The following is a 25,571-nucleotide window of genomic DNA, read 5'->3' on the forward strand; positions in this document are numbered from 1 at the left end:
CTCCAGATAATTTTAGTGCACTGGCAAAACACTGCTAGGTCCACAGTCAAATCAGAGCCCAATCAATTAAGCAAGTTAAAAAAGCACATTGAAGTTCAGCACACTTTATGTTCACTCTTTGTAAAATACCACAGGATTATGGCTCAGTATCCGTATGTGAGTCTTTATACACTTCAATGATTAAAAAAAAATTAAAAATCACACAATAATGTTTTTAAATCAAGAGATAGAAAAAGCACTTTATTTTCTTTTTGCTGTATTTTTCATCAGATATCTGTATTTTTTCATTAGGTCACAAACTAAATGCATTTTTCTGCTTATTTTACACATATGGAAGATTATTTAAGAAAGTATTTGTCCTTTTTTTTTACTTTACTCTCGAAGGCAAAAATGTAAATTAGGTATGCTGCCGTTCTTTGACTCAGAGAATGAAACAAACTGATTTTCTGTGAGCTGTTTATAAAAACAGATGTTTTTTGAAGAGTTGCCTTTAATTATAGACAAAATTTAATTTGTAAGACAGAGGGGAAAATCAGCTCTTTTTATCATGAAGACTGATAACCCTTAAGCTGGTCACCAAACAATTAGTGGCACTCATAAAATTACAATAAATTTGCAATAAATAAAAACTTATGTCAGTGGAGTGAATTTTAGCCTTTTTTCCCCTCCTAGAAGCTCGTGTTCAGAGCAAAGTGCTGAGAATTACTTTCCAGTAATCATATTTGATTGTACAGAATTAGGGTGGAAAAAGGGCTCTCTGAAATTTGAAGCCGATAGAATTCCTTTGGTCTCCTGATAATTAGAAGTCTCAAAATTTACTTGGAAAATTAAATGATAATCCGCTAAATTCACCGGGTCATAAAATAATGGAAATTATCTGTATTCAGTCGCATGCAGTTAGGCTTTCAATAAATGACCGCTGAGCTGCAATTAATTATCACTGCTACAGGTAATGATCACATTCAAGGTAATACTGGGGGGGGGAATAATAAATTGTCCGTCGTTTCTTTGCTGATCCTAATAGTTTCTCTGAAAACTATCATAGAATATAAAATTTTTCTAATCAAAAAGGAAGGTGGCAGATACACACTTCGAATCTAATTTATCTACTGAACACAAGGCAATTTGCATATGGGGCACACATCCACGACATAAACACAAAGCATCATAGGGAGCAGCATATGGCATTGGCACGCTTTGTCTAATATTCTTCATGATCGAGGGTGTGTGTGTTTACATGCGTGTACTCGACCAGATTGATTATTGTCCATGCTGCAGTCCCTAGCTATAAGCTCAGTTTTTTAATAAGCACTGAACAGTTTTATGTCTAACCCTATCTGCAGAAAAATCACGCATCTACTCTGTATCTGCGCTCCCTCTCTGAGGGGATTGCTCAGCTGTTTTGATGATAGGCTGCTATCGCTAAATAATACAACGCTCTGCAAAACTATTTACACCTCTTAAACTTTTTCACATTTTGTTTTTACATTGTTACACACACATCAGTGCACTGTGTTATGCTAAAACAAGTGCATAATAGTCAAGTAGTAGAAAAATTATATTTGGTTTTCAGAATTTTCTGCAGCAAAAAGTGCGAAAACTGTGTTGCACGTTTGTATTCATCTCTTCTTACTTTAAAGGGAACACACCAGGAGAATGCTCTTTCGTTACATTAGACCAAAGTTGAACTTTCTGGCTTGCATATAAAATGCTTTTTTGAGGTAGAAAAACAAATACACATGCTGAAACATGGTGGTGGCATCAACATGGTGTGTGAGGGCTTTTCTTTAGGGACAAGAAGACTAGTGATGGAACCTGTTTGTTGTTTGTTAGCCTCTAACATTTCTAGCAGTTTTTCAGAGGCTCAAAAACCAGTTAAAAGCTTTAAAACATTTGACACTGGAGCAGATTTTATCCTTCCAACAGGTCAATTACTAAAAATACAAATTAGTGATTTGGACAAAGCCATATTTATGTGTTAGAATATCACGCCAAAGTCCAAACAAAAAATAAATAAATATTTGTGGCAGGATGCTCTCCATCCAATGTGTTTAGGCTTGAACTAATTTACAGTGTTTAATAGTTTGAGACAGAAATGCAAGAGAAGTGAAGTGAATGACCCAAATGCAAGTAAGGCGGCAGGAGAGAAGCAGAGAAAAATGCAAAAAGCTTAAAACCGTAAATGGAAAATAAGGAAAAACCCCGACTGGCAGCAACAACAAACGGTCTGACCTGGACTAAGAAAACCAAGTAGTATTGACATTGGGAGCTTTTTCACTGGACATGAGAGCAGGAGTAATGAGCAGATGAGAGACGGCTATGAAGTACAGGGAGCTTAGACTCTGAGTGAAGGGAACACAGTGAGCTAGCACTAACAAAACATTGTAAACTCTAGCAGAATGCAAACCTTGGAATACACAGAACTCAAAATACTACAGATCATCAGCATAATGAATAGAGTTACACCCGGGAAATAAAGAACCTAAAAACATACAAGATACTGAAGTGTAAAACCAAAAGCATGTAGAAACTTAAAACTAAAGAATGACATCAATATTTTATATTAATATTTTGGCTTTTGACAAATTAAGAACCAGAATCCCAAACTTCATGACACTTGCAGTTGTAGTTGCTGCAAAAGGCTCTTTTACAAAGGATCAACTCAATCGGGCCTAAATACAAACTGAATCACATTCTTGGATTTAATCAGTACAACAAATATAAAACCACGGATCAATTTACGTTTGAAACTTATTTTGTGTTGGTCTGCTATTTAAAATTAAGTAAAATACAAATGCAGTTGTTGTGACAACATATGTTATGAGTTGGAAGTCAATTGTATAACTGTCTTTGTATTAATACGAGGCAAGATCATGATCATACATGATATTGCCTCGTTGGAATATCAGTATTTACTCCACTGATACAAGCCTTCATTTATTTATTCATTTAATTTATTTCCCAGTAATGTAACCATTATATTGTGGTCATGAGCTACCAAAAATTGAAGGCTTCGTCTCCTGGTGGCAAGGAAACGTTTTTATGATTTATAAGCAAAATAAAAAATGAACCCAAGAAAACTAACCAAAGTGCTTATGAGAAAGATCAAAGGGTAGACCAAATTTAAAATGTTAATATGACACAAGTACAACATTTTAAATATAATTGCTATTTGTGATGAGATTTATATGCATGTATATCATATTTTGCACTGATTCGAAATGTACTTATCTTCATTCACATATAATTGCATTTACTTCTTCCTCAGAGACAAGACCCTGTTGCCTGGGATAACAAATTCGCTGAGGCGTCCCGAGATGTTTTGAATACCCGCTACACCCTCCTGCCTTACCTGTACCTGCTGATGTTTGAGGCTCACACCAAAGGAAGCACAGTTGTCCGACCAGTCCTGCATGAGTAAGTACAGGCACATTTGTTACAGATCTGGTCATCTATTGATGAGAAGTTCTTCTAAAACCAATTCAAGTCTGATGTTTTTTTAAGCTTTCTTTTAAAGGTTTTAAGTACTTCTGCTTTAAAGACAGACAATCACTAGAATGATATCTATTTGATTCTTTTTCATTGAATCGGTAGGAAGTTGAAAGGTTGTGTCTCGCCACAGAAGCCACAATGTAAAGGCCTTGAACCAAGATGCCTTATTTCTAGTAGGGCTGCCTCAAAGCCATTTTGCACGGAGCCCAGTGGCTGCTCTTGGCAGCTCCCAGATGAGAGTGTTTGAAATTGTTCGAAAAAGATGTATTTATTCATCTGAAGAGACTCCTATAAAGTCACAGATGGTATTTAAGAAGCTGCCAGAATGAGTCTGGCAGGGTTATTTGGCTCGCATCTTCAAATCACTGAATTCCAGCATAAGTATTTGAACAGTCAGTGGGGCTAAGGACGCATGAGTAGGCTTTGGTAACATGCCTTCTCTGTCAGGATTAATAGCTTCTTTGCTTCTCTGTCACAGGTTTGTAAAAGACAAAGCTACATGGGACATCTACAAACAGTTCCTCTGGGGACCTGCCCTCCTCATCACCCCTGCTTTAGACCCTGTATGTTTATACTCATAGTATTTTTCTTCCATTTGTCTGTTTTTATCAGAAATATTTAGCAAATATGACATCTTTATACAATAAATCGATCAGTGCTTATCTTTTAATTTGTGTTTGTTTTTGTGTGAACAGGGAGTTACGGTGGTAGAAGGTTATCTTCCAGACGCTCGCTGGTATGACTACCACACGGTAAGTATCGGGCTGACAATCATTTTAGAGAAAGACACTCTCATCTAACAAACAATCTGTTTATGTTGGCAAAACAGCATCACTTAAAGAACTACACTGACTGACAGCATAGTTTTGGACTTGCTGCTGAACAATTGTTAATTATACTCTACTTAAAGACAGACTTCCCAGCTCTGGGATTTATTAGAAAACATAATGAATGAAAAAAGAGGCAAGAATTTATGATGAGGCTCTGTTTATAACTTCAGCCCCCAGAATTACAGCAGCAGCCGGAGCAACTTCCTAATTTAAACCTTGACTAATGACCAACTTTAACATTTTATGAGCTATACCGCTGAAGTATTAACATACCGAATCCATAGCTACAATTTCAAACAGTTCACTTTCACGAGTCCCTCTTAATTTTCTCCTTAGGCCAAGGATGTTGGTAAGCGTGCCACAAAAGTGTCCATGAACACACCACTGGAGCACATCAACCTGCATGTCCGAGGCGGATACATCCTGCCCTGGCAGAAACCAGAGAACAACACATTCTACAGGTGAACACACGCACACACACGCGCACACACACACACACACACACACTTCTGTCAAATCGTTACAGCACGCAGTCAGTGATCAATAAATTAAAGATATTAGAAGAAAAAAAGTCATGCCTTTTGGGAAGCATTGATTTCTGTACTTGTGTTCCCATTAAACATACAAAAAGAAAAGGTTGTATAATTTTATTCACGTTAAATAAATAAATAAAAATCTATCTCTAAATCCTTATCATCATACACTTTTATCATTAGAGATGATCTCACATGTTGCAAATGTGAATACATTTATCTTTAAAATTAGATGTTGTCAAACACAAGTCAGTAAGTTGCTATTTTAGCTCAGTTTGACGAGGATTTAGTCACATGCATGCAGCATGTGGAACAACAGAGTGGCTGAGAGCAACACTAACAGTTTGATCAGGTGGATCCCCTAAGCAGAAATGGAAATGTTTTTGTCTGAAGCAGCAGGTATAAATAGAGAAGCTCCTTTAGCTCTCACCCTCTCTGTCTCATCCCTTTCAGTCGGAAGAACCCGATGGGACTCATCGTTGCCCTGAGTGACTCTGGAACTGCTCAAGGATCTGTCTTCTGGGACGACGGCGAAGGAATAGGTGAGTGAAAGGTCACTCATCCAAAGAGGAGCTTGCTATTTCATGTTTGTGTGTGTGTGCGGGGGAGCGGGGGGTGCATGTGGGTGTGTGTGTGTGTGTATATTTATGAGGTACTTATTCATGATAGTCAATAACATTTCAAACACACGAACACATTAAAGAGTCCAATTCATGTTGCATGTCCGCATGCATACAGCGACATATGATCACCAATCCAAAATCAGATTTGAAATAAATTGTTGAATACAAGATACAATAGAAAAGTAGTAAGTGTAGAGTTTATTTGAGGAGTTTATTCAGTAGTTTCCAGTATTACTCGTGTGAGTACCACACGGTCGCAAGTAAAGGATGCAACTCAATAAATGACCACATCATCAGCTCTCCTCTCTGTGGAGGACGTAAGTGACTCTGCTGGACAACTTTGAGCAGTTTTTCCATGATTACTTAGACCAGGATTTCTGTGTAAAATATTTTATCTGTATTGGCTGCATAAGCTATGAAAGACATTAACATGTCAATTCATGGGAATATCAATTAAACATATCACTTTGTGTACACAACTTCAGAAAATTGGGAAACTATTTTTTTTAAATGGGAAAATAAATATGTAAAAAAAAATAATTGATTGGACATCCTAATAAACATTATTGCCTCTTTTTGTGCACAACTTTGTTTAAAATGAAAACAGTTGTGTTCGTAGAAGATTTCAAAAATCCATATTTAGTGCACATTTAGAAATTTACAGAAGATAGCTATAATTTACTACAATTTATTGGAAGATTTTGTAGCTAAATTTAGCAAAGCTATACCTTTAAATAGACCTTAACAGATCAAGCCAACCAAGGAACGAGGAATGTTTACTTCCTCATCCGTTCTTAGATTGCTCTCTCACACACTTAAACTAATTTAGCATATGAAGTGCTTCTGTTAGAAAATGCATTACTCTGTGAAATGCATGTTTGTGTTGGGACAAAGGAAGGGAGATAGAGAACAATCGAGGAAGGAGGAGGGTGGCGGGTTGTGGAGGTAGTGACAGAAACTATTACAGTAATTCCTTGTGTCGCTGCCTGGAGATATGCTCTCCATCACTCCTCCTTTATCTTGTCCCTTGCTCCTTTCTCATGTGTCTGTCTGCCATGTAGCCTGTCTGTGTCTTTTTATGTTTGTTTTGCCTCTTGGTTTAGTCTGTGCTTACCTGTATTATGTACTATTCTCCTGTCTTAAGTCCTGAAGGCTTTAGTTTTATTTCACTCCACTGTCAGTCAGGCTGTCGACTTTTCAGCTGCACACTTATCTGTTTACCCACTTACAGAGCCAGCTAATTACTCAGTTTCATCCAGTTAGGCAGTTGTACTTTTAATGAACTTACTTTGTTGATAGAAGTCTGTCATTTACTAACTTAACTCAGCCTGAGACCAACTTGTGGTTACCGCTGAGCCAGTATTGTTTTACTTAAATACTCAACCACTGTATAAGTTCAGTACTCGTCCTGAATTTCTCCATGACATTCATTCTGAAGTTGCACACCCATTTAAACTCCATGTCTCTGCTCTGTACTTAACTTTCTCATTTTTCTCCCAACAGACACAGTTGGAAAGAACCAATATCTCCTAACCTCCGTTAAGGCAGAAGAGGTGAGTTCAAGGCTCAAATTCACATGTTCAGATTTTCCTCTGTACTTCTATCACTGATTATCTAAACACCAGGCATCCTTATGCATAGAGTTTGTGGAAGGCTAAAAATGCGACATTATTTGGCAACGCTTTGTTACAAAACATTGAGTTCAGATTGGAGGTATGTCATTTGCCCAAATATGAATATATATATATATATATATATATATATATATAAGTAAGAAAGCTAATTTTCAATAGTACATTTCTCTTAGGCCAGTGATTTTTACAGTAAACTTAAATAGTTGTCAAGGTTGTTCTTTGTCCTTGACAGTTAACTAAAGGAGAATAAAATACCCACTGCATCATCCCAAAGACTGGCTAGGGTTTCATTTTTTTACTAAAACAAGCCACATCAAGCTGGCCTTTTTCTTTAAACAGCCTCTTTTCAAATAGCTCTATTGTCCGGGGAGAATAAATACTGTTTCAGTGCGGACAGAGGACCAAAACAGAGAGGAGAAAGATGCTTTAAAAATGTACTTGACTTTGCAAGGAAATGGTCTCAGAGTATATTTACTGTCCGCTAGAACAGATACACTGTGTCCTTTTAGGGGAAACGATACACCATGCAACATAACCAAAACATCTTCATTATGTTTTTAAGTGGAATTATGACAGAATAATCAATTTAGGGGGGAAAAAAACACACACAAGATGGATGCAAACCTCTTGTTTACATCCAAGAAATAGTTTATTTATAAAAACACATTTCTGTTAATATGTGTGCCCACTTAAAGACTTGTGGCCAAGTTTGATTATAAGGAAATATTGACTAGACCTCAGTTTGAGTCAAATATGTCAGTAGCTTCCTAGTCACTGGGACCAATAGGACTGTCACTGCTCTATTTGTTGTTTTATTTCGCTTTCCTGCCAAACAATCACAGGCACACACAAGCTCAATAACGCTCCAAGGCATACATATGCGCGCACGTCTACAGTATATAATGTTACAGTTAGCGTGGCCAAACATCTGTGGCTGTCCTCAGGTTCAGTCCAAAGCAATTTTACACGGCGATAAAAACAGACACATTATCTGGCAGCCGATCGAAGACAGAGAGCAGCAGACAAACAAAAGTGTGCCTGTGTGAATGCTTGTGTATGTACGCGTGAACACACAGATGTGAAAAGATGACGATAAGTTGGGTGATGCAGTCAGGGCAGTCTGACAAATTAGCAGATCATTGTCCATTCTGGATGGGCTTTGTGAATATTTACTGTGCATTTGCATGGATAGGTGAGGGAGTTTGGTCCTGTGACTCGAGGACAACACTTTAGTCTTTCCAAGTTTTTGGAAAAGTTCAACGTGAAGACTCTTTGTCATTCTGTGCTCTAGGAGTCATTGTCATTTTATTTCTTTAATCTGCTAATTCATTACTGGAAGGAAATGGAGTTATCTGATTGAAGTAAGTGATAAATGGTTTCCGGTCTCAAAATCTATCATGCCAACATCAATCTTTAGAAAATAATTATAATATACAGACTTGTAAAACTGTTTGGAATAAAATAACTAATATAGAGTTAAAAACACTTTTAAAAAAGCAAAATGTATTTTATCAGATGAACAACCTAATATAAATAGGTAATATTTTGTATTGCATTTTCATGCATTTGATAACTACTGATTATCTGTTTCTTTCTTGGTTTCTCCAGAAAACGTTGTCCAGTCAGATTGTTCACAACGCTCTAAACGATGCTGATCATCTCATCCTGGGCGTGGTGAGGGTGTGGGGAGCAGGCACTGTCAAGATCACCGGGGCGACCCTGACGGACAAGGATGGCATGACGCACTCGCTAAGTGTAACGCACGACACCAACACTGAGGTCAGAAGTGTTTTCAGATTCTCACTGTTTATGATCTTGTTTTGATTGCTTTTTGTTTTTAAATAAGAGGAACAGAAATTGTATAGAACTGAAAGACAGATTGGGGGAAAAGAAACAATAAATGACAGTTTACTGTTGGCAAAGGAGGCTCTCTTCAGGCGCTTCTTCTTTTCTACATGTATCACAAGGTTATTTCTGTTAAATCTTACACTCAAAAAGCCATGTTCATTTCTGGTGAAATATAGACTTATCTAAAGTATAGGGTTTGTAATTTATCTTTACCAAAGTAGAAAAGATAATAAAAAATAAATAAATTAAGTTTAATAATAATGCTTCCCCTGTATGCATAAACATATTCTCTTAGTGATTTTGCATGTGAATTTTTACAGCTTTCTGCTCTAATAATCCTTCCGTAAGCAAATTACTCAGTGTCTGACATCTGCAGCTTCTTGTGCATCACTGTCATACCTCATCCAGATTTTCTTTTTCCATTTCAACACGTTAGCAGACAAGCTCACACACACATACACACACACACACACCTATACTGGTTTTGGTGTACTAGCAGGACACTTTTTTCAAACCAGTTTTTTGCAACACTAAACGGACACCCCTTTCCACTTATGCTAGAAAGACGTAGTAAGTTGTCAAAAATCTTGTTAGAGTTACACAACATAGATCTCACTTAAAAATTTAGATACACACTTCAGAACTCAAAATACAAGAATGTGACCCAATGCTGTATTAAAAGGACAAACGATAATGAGGTGCTTGGCTCCGCCCATGACACCAACAGTAATTGTCAGGGCCAATTTTATTTATCAGGACCATGGCATACACATACAAAAAACATAAAACTCATGTGCATTAAGAAGTCCAAAAATGGAAATATGGACTATAACTAGTCCATATTTCTGTGGAGTGCATTTGTCATCCCATGAGATGTCTGAATCATCTACGGAATCAGGAGCATACTCCTCTTCTGATGATATCGCTTCACTTGAACTTTGTTCTGGACAGACCTGTTGATTAAAAACATATTTTGTATACATTGAAAGCGTTTCAGCAAGAATATTTCTACTAAAAGCTTACCAGTGATGTCCTCCTTTTATTTACAATAACACATTTTGTGCAGGGACTGGTTGCAAACTAGACAGAGAAAAGTAAGAATTGACAAAGGGAGGTAGCATAAGTATTTAAAAAGTCAGTGCTGCACTATGACTCAATTTCAACATACAGCACAACTAGACATGGAAGATCATATTCAAAAGATGAACCCAATTCCCATTCTCAAAAAAATTACCTTTACATCACACACCACTCCATTTCAGAGGTGAAAACAGTCCTTCAAATAAAACATTTTTCTAAACTTGACATTTCATCATGGATGATATCATGATCTCACACACAGTTAACCACCGTTAACCGAAAAAAGTGTAATCTTAAAATAAGAATTTGATCCTGACACTTGTGTAGGTATCAAAACCAATGAATTGTTATGATTAATTGTTTTGAATCGCAATAACCATGTGTTTGAACAGTACTTAGTATTCTCATGACTATTTTAGAAAATAAAAAGGTCATTGAGATAAAACTTATGTCAGGTGAGTTGCCAGAAAATAATTTGCATGCATCCAACTCAGCAGCCTGACAAGGCATCTCTATGGAGAGCTAAAATGAAGGGATAAACACTGAATGATTGTTTCTAAAAATAAAACAATGTCCACCTAATGTATGAACCTATCCAGTTTATTACAGAGGATCCATGTGTCTGTGCTCATCTGAACTTAACTTTCATTCTTTTCTACATGTAATTTCAAAACTCAGTCCTCCAAATTTCTGCACCTTACATGATGAGTATTACACAAGACCAGTGTGTTTGAATAGTACTTAATATTATTTCAATGACTTTATATAAGAAACAAAGTTGGTTGTCGGAGACCAAAAATACCTCTGGAGGGTTGGTTGAACTGGATCCGCATACATCCACGTCACCAGCCTGACACAGTTCATCTTTGGAAATCTGAAATGTAAAGAACACTCACTAAATGTGAGTTTGTTGCCAATGTAGAGAACAGTCCTCCCTATTCCTGCACCTTACATTTTGAGTATTACACTGGACCCATGTGTATGTCCACTCCTAAATGTGACTTTCATTCTTCTGTACTTGTAATTTCAATACTCAGTCCTCCCTATTCCTGCACCTTATATTTTGAGTACTACACAGGACCCGTGTGTATGTGCGTTTCTAAATGTAATTTTCATTCTTTTCAACCTGTAATTTCAAAATTCAGGTTTCCAAATTTCTGCAACTTACATGATGAGTATTACATAAGACCATTGTGTATGTGCACTCCTAAATGTGACTTTCATTTTTCTGTACTTGTAATTTCAATACTCAGTCCTCACTATTCCTGCACCTTATATTTTGAGTATTACACAGGACCTGTGTGTATGTGTGTTTCTAAATGTCATTTTCATTCTTTTCTACCTGTAATTTCAAAATTCAGGTTTCCAAATTTCTGCAACTTACATGATGAATATTACACAAGACCAGTGTGTATGTGCACTCCTAAATGTGACTTTCATTTTTCTGTACTTGTAATTTCAATACTCAGTCCTCACTATTCCTGCACCTTATATTTTGAGTATTACACAGGACCTGTGTGTATGTGCGTTTCTAAATGTCATTTTCATTCTTTTCTACCTGTAATTTCAAAATTCAGGTTTCCAAATTTCTGCAACTTACATGATGAGTATTACACAAGACCAGTGTGTATGTGCACTCCTAAATGTGACTTTCATTTTTCTGTACTTGTAATTTCAATACTCAGTCCTCACTATTCCTGCACCTTATATTTTGAGTATTACACAGGACCTGTGTGTATGTGCGTTTCTAAATGTCATTTTCATTCTTTTCTACCTGTAATTTCAAAATTCAGGTTTCCAAATTTCTGCAACTTACATGATGAGTATTACACAAGACCAGTGTGTATGTGCACTCCTAAATGTGACTTTCATTTTTCTGTACTTGTAATTTCAATACTCAGTCCTCACTATTCCTGCACCTTATATTTTGAGTATTACACAGGACCTGTGTGTATGTGCGTTTCTAAATGTCATTTTCATTCTTTTCTACCTGTAATTTCAAAATTCAGGTTTCCAAATTTCTGCAACTTACATGATGAGTATTACACAAGACCAGTGTGTATGTGCACTCCTAAATGTGACTTTCATTTTTCTGTACTTGTAATTTCAATACTCAGTCCTCACTATTCCTGCACCTTATATTTTGAGTATTACACAGGACCTGTGTGTATGTGCGTTTCTTAATGTAATTTTCATTCTTTTCTACCTGTAATTTCAAAATTCAGGTTTCCAAATTTCTGCAACTTACATGATGAGTATTACACAAGACCAGTGTGTATGTGCACTCCTAAATGTGACTTTCATTTTTCTGTACTTGTAATTTCAATACTCAGTCCTCCCTATTCCTGCACCTTACATTTTGAGTATTACACAGGACCTGCGTGTATGTGCGCTTCTAAATGTAGCTTTCATTCTTTTGTACTTGTAATTTCAAACCTCAGTTCTCTCCTTTTATGCAGCTTACATATCAAGTGTTACGCAAGACTTGTGTGTTTGAACAGTACTTAACATCATATCAAAAACTGTATTTTAGAAAATAAGTTGGTCGTTGGAGACCAAAATTACCTCTGGAGGGTTGATTGAACAGGACCCGCCTGAATCCACGTCACCAGCCTGACACGGTTCATCTTTGGAAATCTGAAATATAAAGAACACTCACTGAATATGAGTTTGTTTCCAATTTAGAAAACAGTCCTCCCTATTCCTGCCCCTTCCATTTTGAGTATTACACAGGACCTGTGTGTATGATCGCTTCTAAAACAGCTTTCATTCTTCTGTACTTGTAATTTCAAAACGTAGTCCTCCTTATTCCGGCACCTTACATTTTGAGTATTACACTGGACCTGTGTGTATGTGCGCTTCTAAATGTAACTTTCATTCTTTTGTACATGTAATTTCAAAACTCAGTCCTCCCTTTTTATGCAGCTTACATATCAAGTATTACACAAGACCTGTGTGTTTGAACCGTACTTAACAGTCATCCCCAACCACAGGCCGCAGATCAGTACCAGTCCGTGAACCAATTGGTACCGGGCTGCACAAGAAAATATTTTCGTGTTACATATTGTCTGAGTATGGAGGATCGTTTATTTTGAAAACCCTTTAACCGGATTCTCTCGGTTACGTCTTGCTCACCAACATTGAGCCCACAATGAGTAAGAAAGCGATATGTTAGGAAAGTTTCTTTGGAAAAGGGGAAAAGGACCAGAGACAGGAGAGTGGATTTATCCTGGACTTGTAGGTGACTCCCATGTTCCAAGCCCACTCTGCATAATATGTACCGGCTTACAAATGAGGCAATGGAGCTTCAAACTGCTTTGCCATTACACCCTCTGCATTGTGTGTCATCGTTTCCAAGGTCGGATCATCTCATTGCAGAGAAACAAGCTCAGGACTCCCATTAATTTGTCATTGTCGTAAGTTAAAATTTTCATGAAAATAAATATTCGTTTTTGTGGCATTTTCAAATCTTATATTGAAGGGATGTGTGAACGTTAGCATAGCGACTAGAGTCAGAGAGCATTATGGCAGTGATCGAGACGAGAAAAGAGGAGTATAGCTTGTAAGTCTTAAGTCTGGTTCACACGGCAAGATTTTAGGATTGTCAGACGATTTTCCAAATTCTGTGACCACAGAGCTGATAAAAGTACAACAGGTTTATGTGTCCAGCCACATAACAGGAGCAAATCTTGCCATGTGAGCAGGCTTTAGTACAAAATGATGTCACAACTACAATCTACCTGCAATGCATATAGCTAGTGTAAGCATCAAGCCTTGACTGAATGAATAGCCTTGTGTCACGTTAATTTAATGATGGATAGCTGAAAAGTTACCGGGTTTATCAACTGTGGTAGCAATTTTGCTCCAACTCCACTCGTCATCATTTCTGTGGATATTCTTTGTACAAAATGCTGAATAAACATTCATGCTGTTTCTACATATCTCCGATGTCCACCGGACTCATTTTGGGCATGTCAACTCAGCTGTTTGGGATTCCCCTCCATGAGCTACGTCACAGCGTTTTCTGATTGGCTGCCTGTCAAATTGAACAGGTTGAGTTCTAGCTCCCAATCAAGGAAAACCCTACAAGCTGTGAGAATATGCCCGATTTTAGATCGGAGCAGTCCCAATGTTCCAACGACTGGATGTGATCAGTCTTAGCATGCCATAGATGGCAGGATGAACGGTTACGATTATCGCAAGCAACGTTCTAAGATTGTTGTAAGGAGAAATTCGGGGTAAAAAAGAAGAACCCGAGCCACAGAAAAATGGCCAACTCTTCACCGGTCCGCGGTGATAAAAAGGATGGGGACCACTGGTACTTAATATCATTTCAAAGACTTTATCTTAGAAAATAAGTTGGTCGATGGAGACCAAAATTACCTCTGCAAGGTTGGTTGAACAGAATCCGCATGCATCCACGTCACCAGCCTGACACAGTTCATCTTTGGAAATCTGAAATGTAAAGAACACTCACTAAATGTGAGTTTGTTCCCAATGTAGAAAACAGTCCTCTCTATTCCTGCACCTTACATTTTGAGTATTACACAGGACCTGTGAGTATGTGTCCTTCTCAATGTAACTTTCATTCTTCTGTACTTGTAATTTCGAAACTCAGTCCTCCCTATTCCTGCACCTTACATTTTGAGTATTACACAGGACTTGTGTGTATGTGCGCTTCTAAATGCAATTTTCATTTTTCTATACTTGTAATTTCAAAACTCAGTCCTCTCTTTTATGCAGCCAACATATTTAATATTAGACAACACCTATGTGTTTTAACAGTACTTAATATCATTTCAATTACTTTATTTTAGAGAATAAGTTGGTCGATTGAGACCAAAATTACCTCTGTAGGATTGGTTGAACAGAATCCACATGCATCCATGTCACCACCCTGACACAGTTCATCTTTGGAAATCTGAAATGTAAAGAACACTCACTAAATGTGAGTTTGTTCCCAATGTAGAAAACAGTCCTTATTCCTGCACCTCACATTTTGAGTATTACACAGGACCTGAGTATTTGTGCTTCTCAATGTAACTTTCATTCTTCTGTACTTGTAATTTCGAAACTCAGTCCTCCCTATTCCTGCACCTTACATTTTGAGTATTACACAAGACCTGTGAGTACTCCTGATCAAAATCTTAAGACCAGTCAAAGATTGCAAGAATTTGCATTTTGCACTATTGGATCTTAAGTCCAAATTAGAGCTTCACAATGTTAAAGGAAAAAATCAGTGCAAGAGACAAGAACTTTTGAGCAGGCAATTTTCTGAAAACTGCATTTACACTCAAACATGATTTTTTTCAGCTGATCAAAAGTTTAAGACCATAGTCTTTAAAAGCCAAAAGATGTGCCAAACTCTGGATTCCATGTCATTTTCTGTCAAGTCTTTACACTGTCAAGACCTCGTGATGGCAAAAGCAAAAAAGCACACTGACTTTGAACGTAGTAGGATTGCTGAGCTGCATAAGCAAGGCCTCTCACAATGTGCCATCGCTGCTGAGGTTAGACGCAGTAAGACAGTCATTTTGCATTTTTTAAATGATCCTGAGGGTTATGGAACAAAAAAGTCAAGTTTTAGACCCAAAACAATTTCACCAGCTCTGAGCCACAGGATCGGATTGGCTGTACGTCAAGACACGGGACGATCCTCTACCCAAATTAAGGCCATTACTGGTGCTGACTGCAGCCCAATAACCATCAGACCGCATCTGCGAGAGAAAGAAGGGCTTCAGAAACAAAACACAAAAAACGTCTTCAAAGGCCACGTCTTCTTTAACGCCACAAAATTTCCCGTTTGGACTTTGCAAGGGTGCGCCAAACATGGGACATTGAAAGGTGGAAGAAAGTTATCTTCTCTGATGAGAAAACATTTAACCTTGATGGTCCTGATGGCTTCCAACGTTACTGGCATGACAAGGAGATCCCACCTGAGATGTTTTCTACATGGCACAGTGGTGGGGGCGCCATCATGATTTGGGGTGCGTTTTCCTTCAATGGAACAATTGAGCTTCAGGTTGTGCAGGTTCATAAGGGAAGATGTTGCAGCGGGAATCCTTCATGACTGAGGGCCCTTGTCTGTGTGGTAATGATTGGGTTTTTCAACAGGACAATGCTGCAGTTCACAATGCCCGCCTGACAAGGGAGTTCTTCCAAGAGAATGACATCACTCTTTTTGACCATCGTGCATGTTCCCCGGATCTAAACCCAATTGAGAAGATTTGGGGATGGATGGCAACGTAAGTTTACAAAAATGGACATCAGTTCCAGACAGTGAATGCCCTTTGTGAAGCCATCTTCAACACTTGGAGCAACGTTTCCACTAGCCTCCTGGAAACATTGGCATCAAGCATGCCTAAATGATTGAAGTCATCAACTTCAATCATTCTTGAAGAGCTACCATTCTTGTAGCTCCACAAGAATGGTGGAGCTACTCATTACTGAGTCCTTTTTTTGACACTCTGATTTCTGTTTTGGGGGGTTTCTCTGGTTTTTTTGAGCTATGGTTTTAAACTTTTGATCAGCTGAAAAAAATCATGTTTGAGTGTAAATGCAGTTTTCAATGAATTCCCCACTCAAACGTTTTTGTCTATTATGCTGATTTCTTCTCTTAACATTGTGAAGCTCTACTTAGAACCTTCTTAAGATCCAATAGTGCGAAATGTAAATTCTTGCAGTTTTTTAACTGGTCTTAAGATTTTGATCAGGAGTGTATGTGTGCTTCTAAATGTAATTTTCATTCTTCTATACTAGTAATTTCAAAACTCAGTCCTCCCTTTTAATCCAGCTAACATATTTAGTATTACACAACACCTATGTATTTGAACAGTACTTAATATCATTTCAATTACTTTATTTTAAAGAACAAGTTGGTCGATGGAGACCAAAATTACCTCTGCAAGGGTTGGTTGAACAGAATCCGCATGAATCCACGTCACCAGCCTGACACAGTTCATCTTTGGAAATCTGAAATGTAAAGAACACTCACTAAATGTGAGTTTGTTCCCAATGTAGAAAACAGTCCTCCCTATTCCTGCACCTTACATTTTGAGTATTACACAGGACCTGTGTGTATGTGTGCTCCTCAATGTAACTTTCATTCTTCTGTACCTGTAATTTCAAAACTCAGTCCTCCCTATTCCTGCACCTTACATTTTGAGTATTACACAGGACCTGTGTGTATGTGTGCTTCTAAATGTAATTTTCATTCTTCTATACTTGTAATTTCAAAACTCAGTCCTCCCTTTTAATCCAGCTAACATATTTAGTATTACACAACACCTATGTGTTTGAACAGTACTTAATATGATTTCAATTACTTTATTTTAGAGAATAAGTTGGTCGATGGAGACCAAAATTACCTCTGCAAGGGTTGGTTGAACAGAATCCGCATGCATCCACGTCACCAGCCTGACACAGTTCATCTTTAGAAATCTGAAATGTAAAGAACACTCACTATATGTGAGTTTGTTCCCAATGTAGAAAACAGTCCTCCCTACTCCTGCACCTTACATTTTGAGTATTACACAGGACCTGTGTGTATGTGTGCTCCTCAATGTAACTTTCATTCTTCTATACTTGTAATTTCAAAACTCAGTCCTCCCTATTCCTGCACCTTACATTTTGAGTATTACACAGGACCTGTGTGTATGTGCGCTTCTAAATGTAATTTTCATTCTTCTATACTTGTCATTCCAAAACTCAGTCCTCCTTTTTATGCAGCTAACATATCTAGTATTACACAACACGTGTGTTTGAAAAATATTTAATATCATTTCAATTACTTTATTTTAGAGAATAAGTTGGTCGTTGGAGACCAAAATTACCTTTGGAGGGTTGGTTGAACAGGATCCGCATGTCCACATCACCAGCCTGACGGTTCAACTTTGGAAATCTGAAATGAAGGGATGTACACTGAATTATTCCATAAATAAAGTCCACCAACTATATGAGCAAAGCACCTTTAGCTGAACACACCTCTACCTGTAGGTACACATAATAAGTAGGATAAACTTTAAACAATGCAGATATATCAAATAGTAGCAAATGAAATTAACATTTTTCAAAATCAATTGATCTAATTGTATGTCTTTCTGTGGTTACTTAAACATTTTTTGTCAACTGAATGCAACTCATTATTTTGTACTTGTAATTTCAAAACTCAGACTGTTTTCATATATATATATATATATATATATATATATATATATATATATATGAAAACAGTCCTCCCTATTGTTTTTGTTCCTTGTTTTACCAGGAACAAGAAAAAACTATTTGAGTAATATATATATATATATATATATATATATATATATATATAATATAAGCTTTTGTATTTTGAGCAGTTGCTTGTCTCCTTTGGAAAAAGAAAGGTATTCTGATTATAATGATCATCGAACATGATCTATGCTAATAATGTGTAGTATAAAAATAGTTTAAAAGTGAAAAAGCAAAACAAAGGAAAAAACAATCCTTTAATAAACACTGGAATCCTATGCATAATAAAGTCACAACTCACCTTTAAATGAATTGGGGTATTTTACATCAAATCCTTCTTTATCTTCACCTAAGGAGCAATAACAATTGGAATCATGTTTGCTCTCTGAGACCTCTTTGCTGACATCTTCTGCAAAGATCAGAGAATGTGTTGCTGAGTAACAACATGATACTGTACACCAGGGGTGTTAAACTCCAGGCCTCCTGGGCCAGTGTACTGCAACTTTTACATGTCTGTCTGGTCTAAAACACCTTAAGTATATTACTGAAATAGCTTCTCAGTGCAGTCAAGTTGATGACCATCCCATCTGATCCAGCCATGTGATATCAGAAACACATCTAAATGTTGCTGGACACCAGCCCTCAAGTCCTTGAGTTTGACACCCCTGCTGTACATAATATGATTTGGTGTTATTTTATGCGAAAATGATGTACTGAAGTACACAGTTCTACATAATTGACTTTCTATTGACAGGTTCTCAAAATCTTAAAAAAATTAAAACATCATCTTAATACTAATGATTACTATCTAGGATAATTTGTGCCTGTGAAACAATATCACTCACTGATGTACAGAAAATGACCAAATACAGTTTTATCTAATTCTGGAGTGAGCCACCTTCCCTTTAAACTCTGGTACACTGGCTAACATGGTTGGTAATTACTAGCTAAACTGCTGCAAATCAGATGCTTTGGTGTATCCAAGCATCAAGTAACCTACAACATTCTGCAAAATTACTAAACTATATGTACTTAATGTCTTAAGAGATTCTGTATGAGTCTTACCTCTTTCTCCACGCAAAACAAATGAAACAAGTTAAATGAATACTAATGGCTTGCACCTGGACTTGTCGGATTGTACCAAGTTGATGGAGGAGGAGGGATACAACAAAAGGAGAATTCCATTTTGTTTCTGAAGCACACAAGGTCTGATTTTTTTCCAGGAACAAGAAAAAACTATTTGAGTAATATTTTGTAACTTTCATTCAATATTTCAAAGTTATCATACATTTTTCTTTATTTAAGAGGCAACAGTTAGATGGTATCTCCCACCAGCAATGTTGTCACTTCTTTTAATCATTTCTGTTCAATCAATTAATTATGTTTATTTGTATAGCACATTTCAGCAGCAGGGCAGTTCCAAACACTATCATAAAAACAAACTGTTTTTATGATAAAGATCCAACATAAACTGTTGTCTAATGGCAGACACAACACCTGCAGAAAAAGGTTGGCTGATGTACCTGCCAATAGACAATTTAGACTACCTAGACAATCTACATGCATGCAGAGTAGCGACATTGAGATTACGACAAAATATACATTTTAAAAGTTTTGTGCTAACAGTAACATAAGTAATCATGATATTTTTGGCACTTTAAATATTTTTTAAATAAATGCTTTTTATTTTTATATTTGTAATTCTGTATTACTCCATGACTGGTTATCCCTTCTTTCAAATTCAAAAATACTTTATTGATCCTAAAAGGGAAATTAAATAAAAAAAGCTTGGGTGCTCTACCACAAGCCTTGGAGCGTGAGTGGTCTTCACAGTATATTAGCAGTTCCCAAAGGTGTGCTTCTCTGTATCAAGAGGTCTGATGTATCTCCAGGTATTTGTTTGAGTCACTGTTCCAGTTTAGGGGTCATTACCCTGAGGGTTTCAGTGACCACAGGCACTACTGTTGACTTCAACTTCCACATTCTTTGTAACCACCTAAGACCCAAACTCTTGCATGGCATGCATTATTAATTCGTCTGATATTTGGGTTGATTGGGACCTAATGATTGCAAAAACAAAGAATTATCTTTTTATATGATATCTGGACATCATTTTTCTCAAAAAATACTTATTCATTTTAAATCACCATGTTTAGCACCATGGTAAAGCTATACAGTTGCTAACTTTTGTAAACTTACACAACAAAAGAAACACTGAACATCTTGAGTCTAACCTGTAATGTGTTATAATCTTCCACCACCACTAAGTCATAAAATAATGGCCTAACGTGTGGACACCAGACCCCATCTAGAGCAAAATTTAGTATTGTGGACTAGACAGTCCAAAATAAGTCATCCACTTATGTGGACAAATTTTTCTCAGGTTCTAGGAGGATGATGGTTCTTTTTAGTCTTTGGTATTTCTCTAGTTTTTTTCTGTACCTTCTGTTCATTCAGGATAGCTACATCATAACAACTGCTTTGCTCTGCTGCTCAATGATCACCATGTTCAGTTGGTTTGCTTTTCCTGTTTTGTCTTCCTGTATATGGAAGGCCCACAGAATCTTAGCTTGTACGTTTTCTACCACCTTGTGTGGCATTTCCCATTTTAAAGAGGTGTGTTCAAGGTTATATTCCCTTCAGATGTTTCTTCACACTATTCTGGGTACTTGGTTGTGGCGTTCCATGTATTCTTATCATGCTACCATCTTGCATCCTGGTGTTAGCTACTAGATTGTCTCAGGGGACTCATTGCATAGCATTCACTGAATATCTTGCTTGGTATTACAAATCTGGGTCGTTATTGCTCTGGTTCTAGGGACCTGCTTATGTGCCATCATGAATACTGCCTCTGTGTTGTGGTTCAGTCTAAGACTTTGTCAAATGGAGCTGTCAGTGCATACCTGTTGATTGTCTGGACCTTGTTTCTGTCATTGGACTTGCCTTACTATTTGTAAGTACAGTGGCTTGCAAAAGTATCCATAGCCCTTGAACTTTTCCATATTTTGTCACAACTGCAAATATATTTTCACAGAATTTTATGGAAAATAAAAGCTAAAAGTCCAGTATTCAGCCCCCGTCCCCTGAATGCAACCAATTGTCTTCAGAAGTTGACTGCTAATGGTAAAAAATTCAACTCCTCTATGACTGCCACAAAAGTTGGCTAAGAGAATATTGGGGAACAAACAGCATGAAGTCCAAGGAACACACCAGACAGGACAGGGATAAAGTTGTGGAGAAGCTTAAAGCAGGCTTAGGCCATCTCACAGACTACTGTTCCATTAATCATCTGGAAATGGAAAGAGCAAATCACACAGCTGTGAACCTACCAAGAAAAGGTCATCCACCTAAACTTACAGGCTGAGCAAGAAGAGCACTGATCAGAGATACAGCCAAGAGGCTCATGGTGGATCTGGATGAAATGCAGAGATATCCACACCTCAGGTGGGGGAATCTGTCCACAGTATAACTATTAGTCATGCACTGCAAAAATGTGGTTTTATGGAAGAGTGGCAATAGAAAAGCCATGGTATAAAGAAAACTATAAGAAGTCCCTATAACTATGAGAAGTTGCAGTTTGCCAAAAGCCATATTGGGATACAGCAAAAATGATAAGACAAGACCAAAATGAACTTTTTGGCAAAAATGCAAAGCACTATTTGTGGTGGAGAACAAACACTGCACATCAATCTGAGCACACCTTCCCCACTGACAAACATGGTGGTGGCAGCATCTTGCTCTAAGGGTGCTTCTTTTCTTCAGGGACAGGGAAAATTGTTAGAGTTGATTGTAATATGGACTAAGCCAAATACAGGGTAATCTTGGAAGAAAACCTGAACACACCTGAACCTGGAGTCTGCAAAAGACTTGAGGCTGGGGCAGAGGTTCACCTTCCAGAAGGACAACTACCCTAAACATAAAGCCAGATCTACAATGGAATGGTTTAAATAAAAACATATTTATGTGTTAGAATGGCAAAGTCAAAGTCTAGACATAAACTCAGCAGAGATTCTTTGGCAAGATCTGAAAACTGCTGACAAGTCAATTATATTTGTATAGCATATTTCAGCCACAAGGCCAAAGTGCTTTACATTAAAGAACTAAAAAGTCATAAAAATAACATACATTTACCATAAAAAGAAAAACAAAGAAATTAAATTCAAAGTAAAATCAAAATTAAAATCATATACATAAAATATATTGATACATCTACCAATGATTAAGATTCAGAAACAACTGTAAATTGGTGTGGTTTAAGCCTTGATTTAAAGGAATTCAACTGTGTTGCAGTTTTCTGGAAGTTTATTCAAGATTTGTGGTACATTGAAGCTAAATTCTGCTTCAAAATGCTTGGTTCTGGGGATGCAGAGCAGACCAGAATCAACAAACTGTTAGCAGTGGAATAGTTTGGTGAAAAAATTGCTTTATTATGGTTTATATTTATTTTTATCCATGCACTTATTCCACACATTTATTATTCATAATATTTTAATTAAACAAAATTTGATCAAAATATATATTAATTTCTGTATATTTTTAGGTGCCACATACATTCCAAGGTTGGGTTTAGGCATCCAACTAACCTTTATAAAATATTCAGTCTTATAGCACAGAGTAATCATATTGCCATCTCATCCCCAGTGTAAGAGTTGGCAATTTACACACAATTCATGTGTGTAAACAGCGACACGTGAATTAGAAAGACACTGTAGTAATTAGCAGGACCTTCCGGCAGACAACCAATCAGAATGAGAGGTTGTGTGAATATTCATGAGGTCCTGCTATTACACAAACCTGCCATAGGGGCGCTGTGGTGATACACAGATTATACACAAAATCAGGTTTATGTGTATTAACCGGACATCTCGTTTTTTTTGCATTTTTGGGGTTATTAGACCAATAGAAACCTTTCTACGCTTTTAGATTTTTGTCAAAATTAGCAGGACACCGCTCCTGTCCCGTTAATTCAAAATGTCCTGCTAGTGTTGTGTGTATTCTGACGAAATGTCCTGCTAAACCACATTTACCAACGCACACACACACACACGCACACACACACACACACACACACGCACACACACACACACACACACACACACGTTTGAGTTGACTGAGCATTTTCTAGTTTGCTTAAAATACCCAGCAAAGCAAGGCTTGCAGCCCATATCCTGCTGTGCTGCATTCTGTTGTCTAATAGCTGTAATTAATGCTGTTTTCTCTGTGACACTGTTGTTCCGTCTTCATTTTGTGATGAACACAGGATTTGACGTAGGACAGAGTTTCTTAAACTGCTTGTATTTTTTTTTACTTTTGCCACAGTGTCATATCAGCTGTTGCTTTGACAGAAAGAAATGTTTAGGAAACTGGTGAGCATTCATAGAGGTTAAAGCAAAACCGTTACAAATATCCAATATGCCTTACGGTTCAGGTTAGTTTGATTTTTAGCAGTCGCTCTTCAACGTAACATTTGCGCGCTTCCTCTTTTCTTCTTCACATCAAAGTTACTTCACAGACTGATTTTGAATGAACCTACTCAGTGGTCCTGTTTGAAGCAAAAGGTTCATGGTCCACAGGCCAGAACTGGAATGAATTCGGGGTTCAACTTGGGGACACTTCAGTGGGATTGTTGCTGAGCACATCAGGGCTTTAGGTGGTAGAAAACCCAAAATAGCTCAAAGGCATAGTGGCAACAATAGTCCAAGATAGGAAAATAAACAGAAAGGGATTTGAAAGTAAAGACCAGGCAATGCAAAGGTGGACAGCGCAGTGACACACGCAATATGAAGAACTGGCTCAAAAATAAAATAAAAGATGATGGGAGATAGCGTGTTATTTCTCACTTTTGGCTGCTGTGAAATACTTCTGTTGAGGTTGTGTACCTGTACTCGGGTTTCTTCTTGAGAGCATAAAAATGATACCCAGTGCAAATCCTTAAATAATCAGGGGTGAAAAAGCCTCCAATCTTCAGATTTGATCTGACACTTGAGAAGTTGGAAAGCGAAGTAAGTCAAGAGGTCGAGAATTGCATATAAAGAAAGTCAGGACTTCTGTTGTTGGGTTGCACCTGTGTTGGGGATGGAAAGACAGACTCTGAATAAAGAAACGGCAGAAATATATCCCATCTAAAGAGAGAGAGAAACACGCCGAAAAGGATTCATATGGAGAATGAACGGGCAGAGGGAAATGAAGTAAAGATGACAGAGTTTATTAACGGCGATAACTAGTTTTTCAGTATGAAACAATCTCTTATCTGTAGTCATAGCCTGATTGGGTGATAACTTGAACATCAGTAAATGAATCGGTAAGCAGATGGCGGCGTCATCGAGTTACAGTGAGGTAGGAGAGTCATTTCTGCCACGTATAAAACAAGGTAGCAGTCATGCAGAAAACTGGCTTGTGGTTCGGTACATTAGGACTGATGTTACCAACCGAGCAGTTTATAAACACATACCTGTTATACTTCAATGAAGTAGTTCAAACAAAACAAGGAGCAAGTGTTAGACACATGTCTGCACACTTATCATGCATGGCCATGGAGATAGAAAATGATGCAAAGCAAATGGTTGTATTGTGAAGTTGTTGCACATACAGCACGGCGTCCGATGGCTCATTCATTCTTCTTCTTTCTCTGTATAGGAGCTGACTATTGATGTTACCTCAAAGGCTGTTCCTCTGCATCATCCCTTCAGTATAACATGGAAGACCGGCTGAGAGCAATCATCACATTTGTTCCTATTTCATGATTGATCCAATTAACCAGATTTTAACATCAAGCCTTAATTTATTATATCTGTGCCTCTTTTTTTTTTAACAAAACGTTTTGTGTTTTGTTTTTCATTAATGTGTCTTAAAATGAAATGCTTAGCAACTTATGAAAATATGTGATAAACTTGTAATAATGTACAAACTGTAATGTTTTCTTTAACTTTTTTCCTTAATAGTGTAATATTAATAAAAATGATTTGTCTAAGTATGTTGAAGTAAAAAGTATGTTTTTTTTATATTCATACAGTCAAAAAATGATGTCTTTTATATGACAATGTCATATTCATCTTTTCAATCATAGATAGATAGATAGATAGATAGATAGATAGATAGATAGATAGATAGATAGATAGATAGATAGATAGATAGATAGATGTCTTATGGTAGGAAATCTTCTATTACTTCTATAGCTGCTGTGTAATTGTAACTATAAATTAAATGCTCCAAACTTTTACTTTTAAAACATTTTTTAAAAAAAGAAAACATTTAGCCCTTGCGTGAACTCTTCATCTTGCAGCAACATAAAAAAGTAAAGTCATA

At 37.1% G+C, this 25,571-nt stretch overlaps 2 protein-coding genes across 3 annotated transcripts in view; one reads left to right on the plus strand and one right to left on the minus strand.

The window, feature by feature from the left end:
- The window catches only part of si (sucrase-isomaltase), a 68,274-nt gene extending 43,035 nt beyond the window's left edge, over positions 1-25,239 (plus strand). The window contains exons 41-48 of one of the 2 annotated variants that reach the window (XM_008425340.3): positions 3,269-3,417; positions 3,971-4,055; positions 4,188-4,244; positions 4,659-4,783; positions 5,309-5,397; positions 6,982-7,031; positions 8,721-8,891; positions 24,903-25,239. In XM_008425340.3, the coding sequence (XP_008423562.2) occupies positions 3,269-3,417; positions 3,971-4,055; positions 4,188-4,244; positions 4,659-4,783; positions 5,309-5,397; positions 6,982-7,031; positions 8,721-8,891; positions 24,903-24,977 (801 nt within the window). In that variant the 3' untranslated portion in view covers positions 24,978-25,239. The remainder of the gene's footprint in view (positions 1-3,268; positions 3,418-3,970; positions 4,056-4,187; positions 4,245-4,658; positions 4,784-5,308; positions 5,398-6,981; positions 7,032-8,720; positions 8,892-24,902) is intronic. The other variant, XM_081614484.1, reaches the window with a different exon arrangement.
- On the minus strand, positions 9,657-17,098 carry LOC145554527 (uncharacterized). The gene is made up of 7 exons (XM_081614485.1): positions 16,940-17,098; positions 14,890-14,961; positions 14,424-14,495; positions 12,606-12,677; positions 10,843-10,914; positions 9,984-10,040; positions 9,657-9,913 (listed from the first exon to the last, which is right to left on the minus strand). The coding sequence occupies exons 1-7, from the start codon at positions 17,000-17,002 to the stop codon at positions 9,713-9,715; spliced, it is 609 nt and encodes a 202-aa protein (XP_081470611.1). The 5' UTR covers positions 17,003-17,098; the 3' UTR covers positions 9,657-9,712.
- Positions 25,240-25,571: the final 332 nt, after the last annotated feature.

Source organism: Poecilia reticulata, chromosome 13, assembly GCF_904066995.2.
Source record: "Poecilia reticulata chromosome 13, P_reticulata-male-v2, whole genome shotgun sequence".
In the NCBI taxonomy this organism is placed as follows: domain Eukaryota; kingdom Metazoa; phylum Chordata; class Actinopteri; order Cyprinodontiformes; family Poeciliidae; genus Poecilia; species Poecilia reticulata.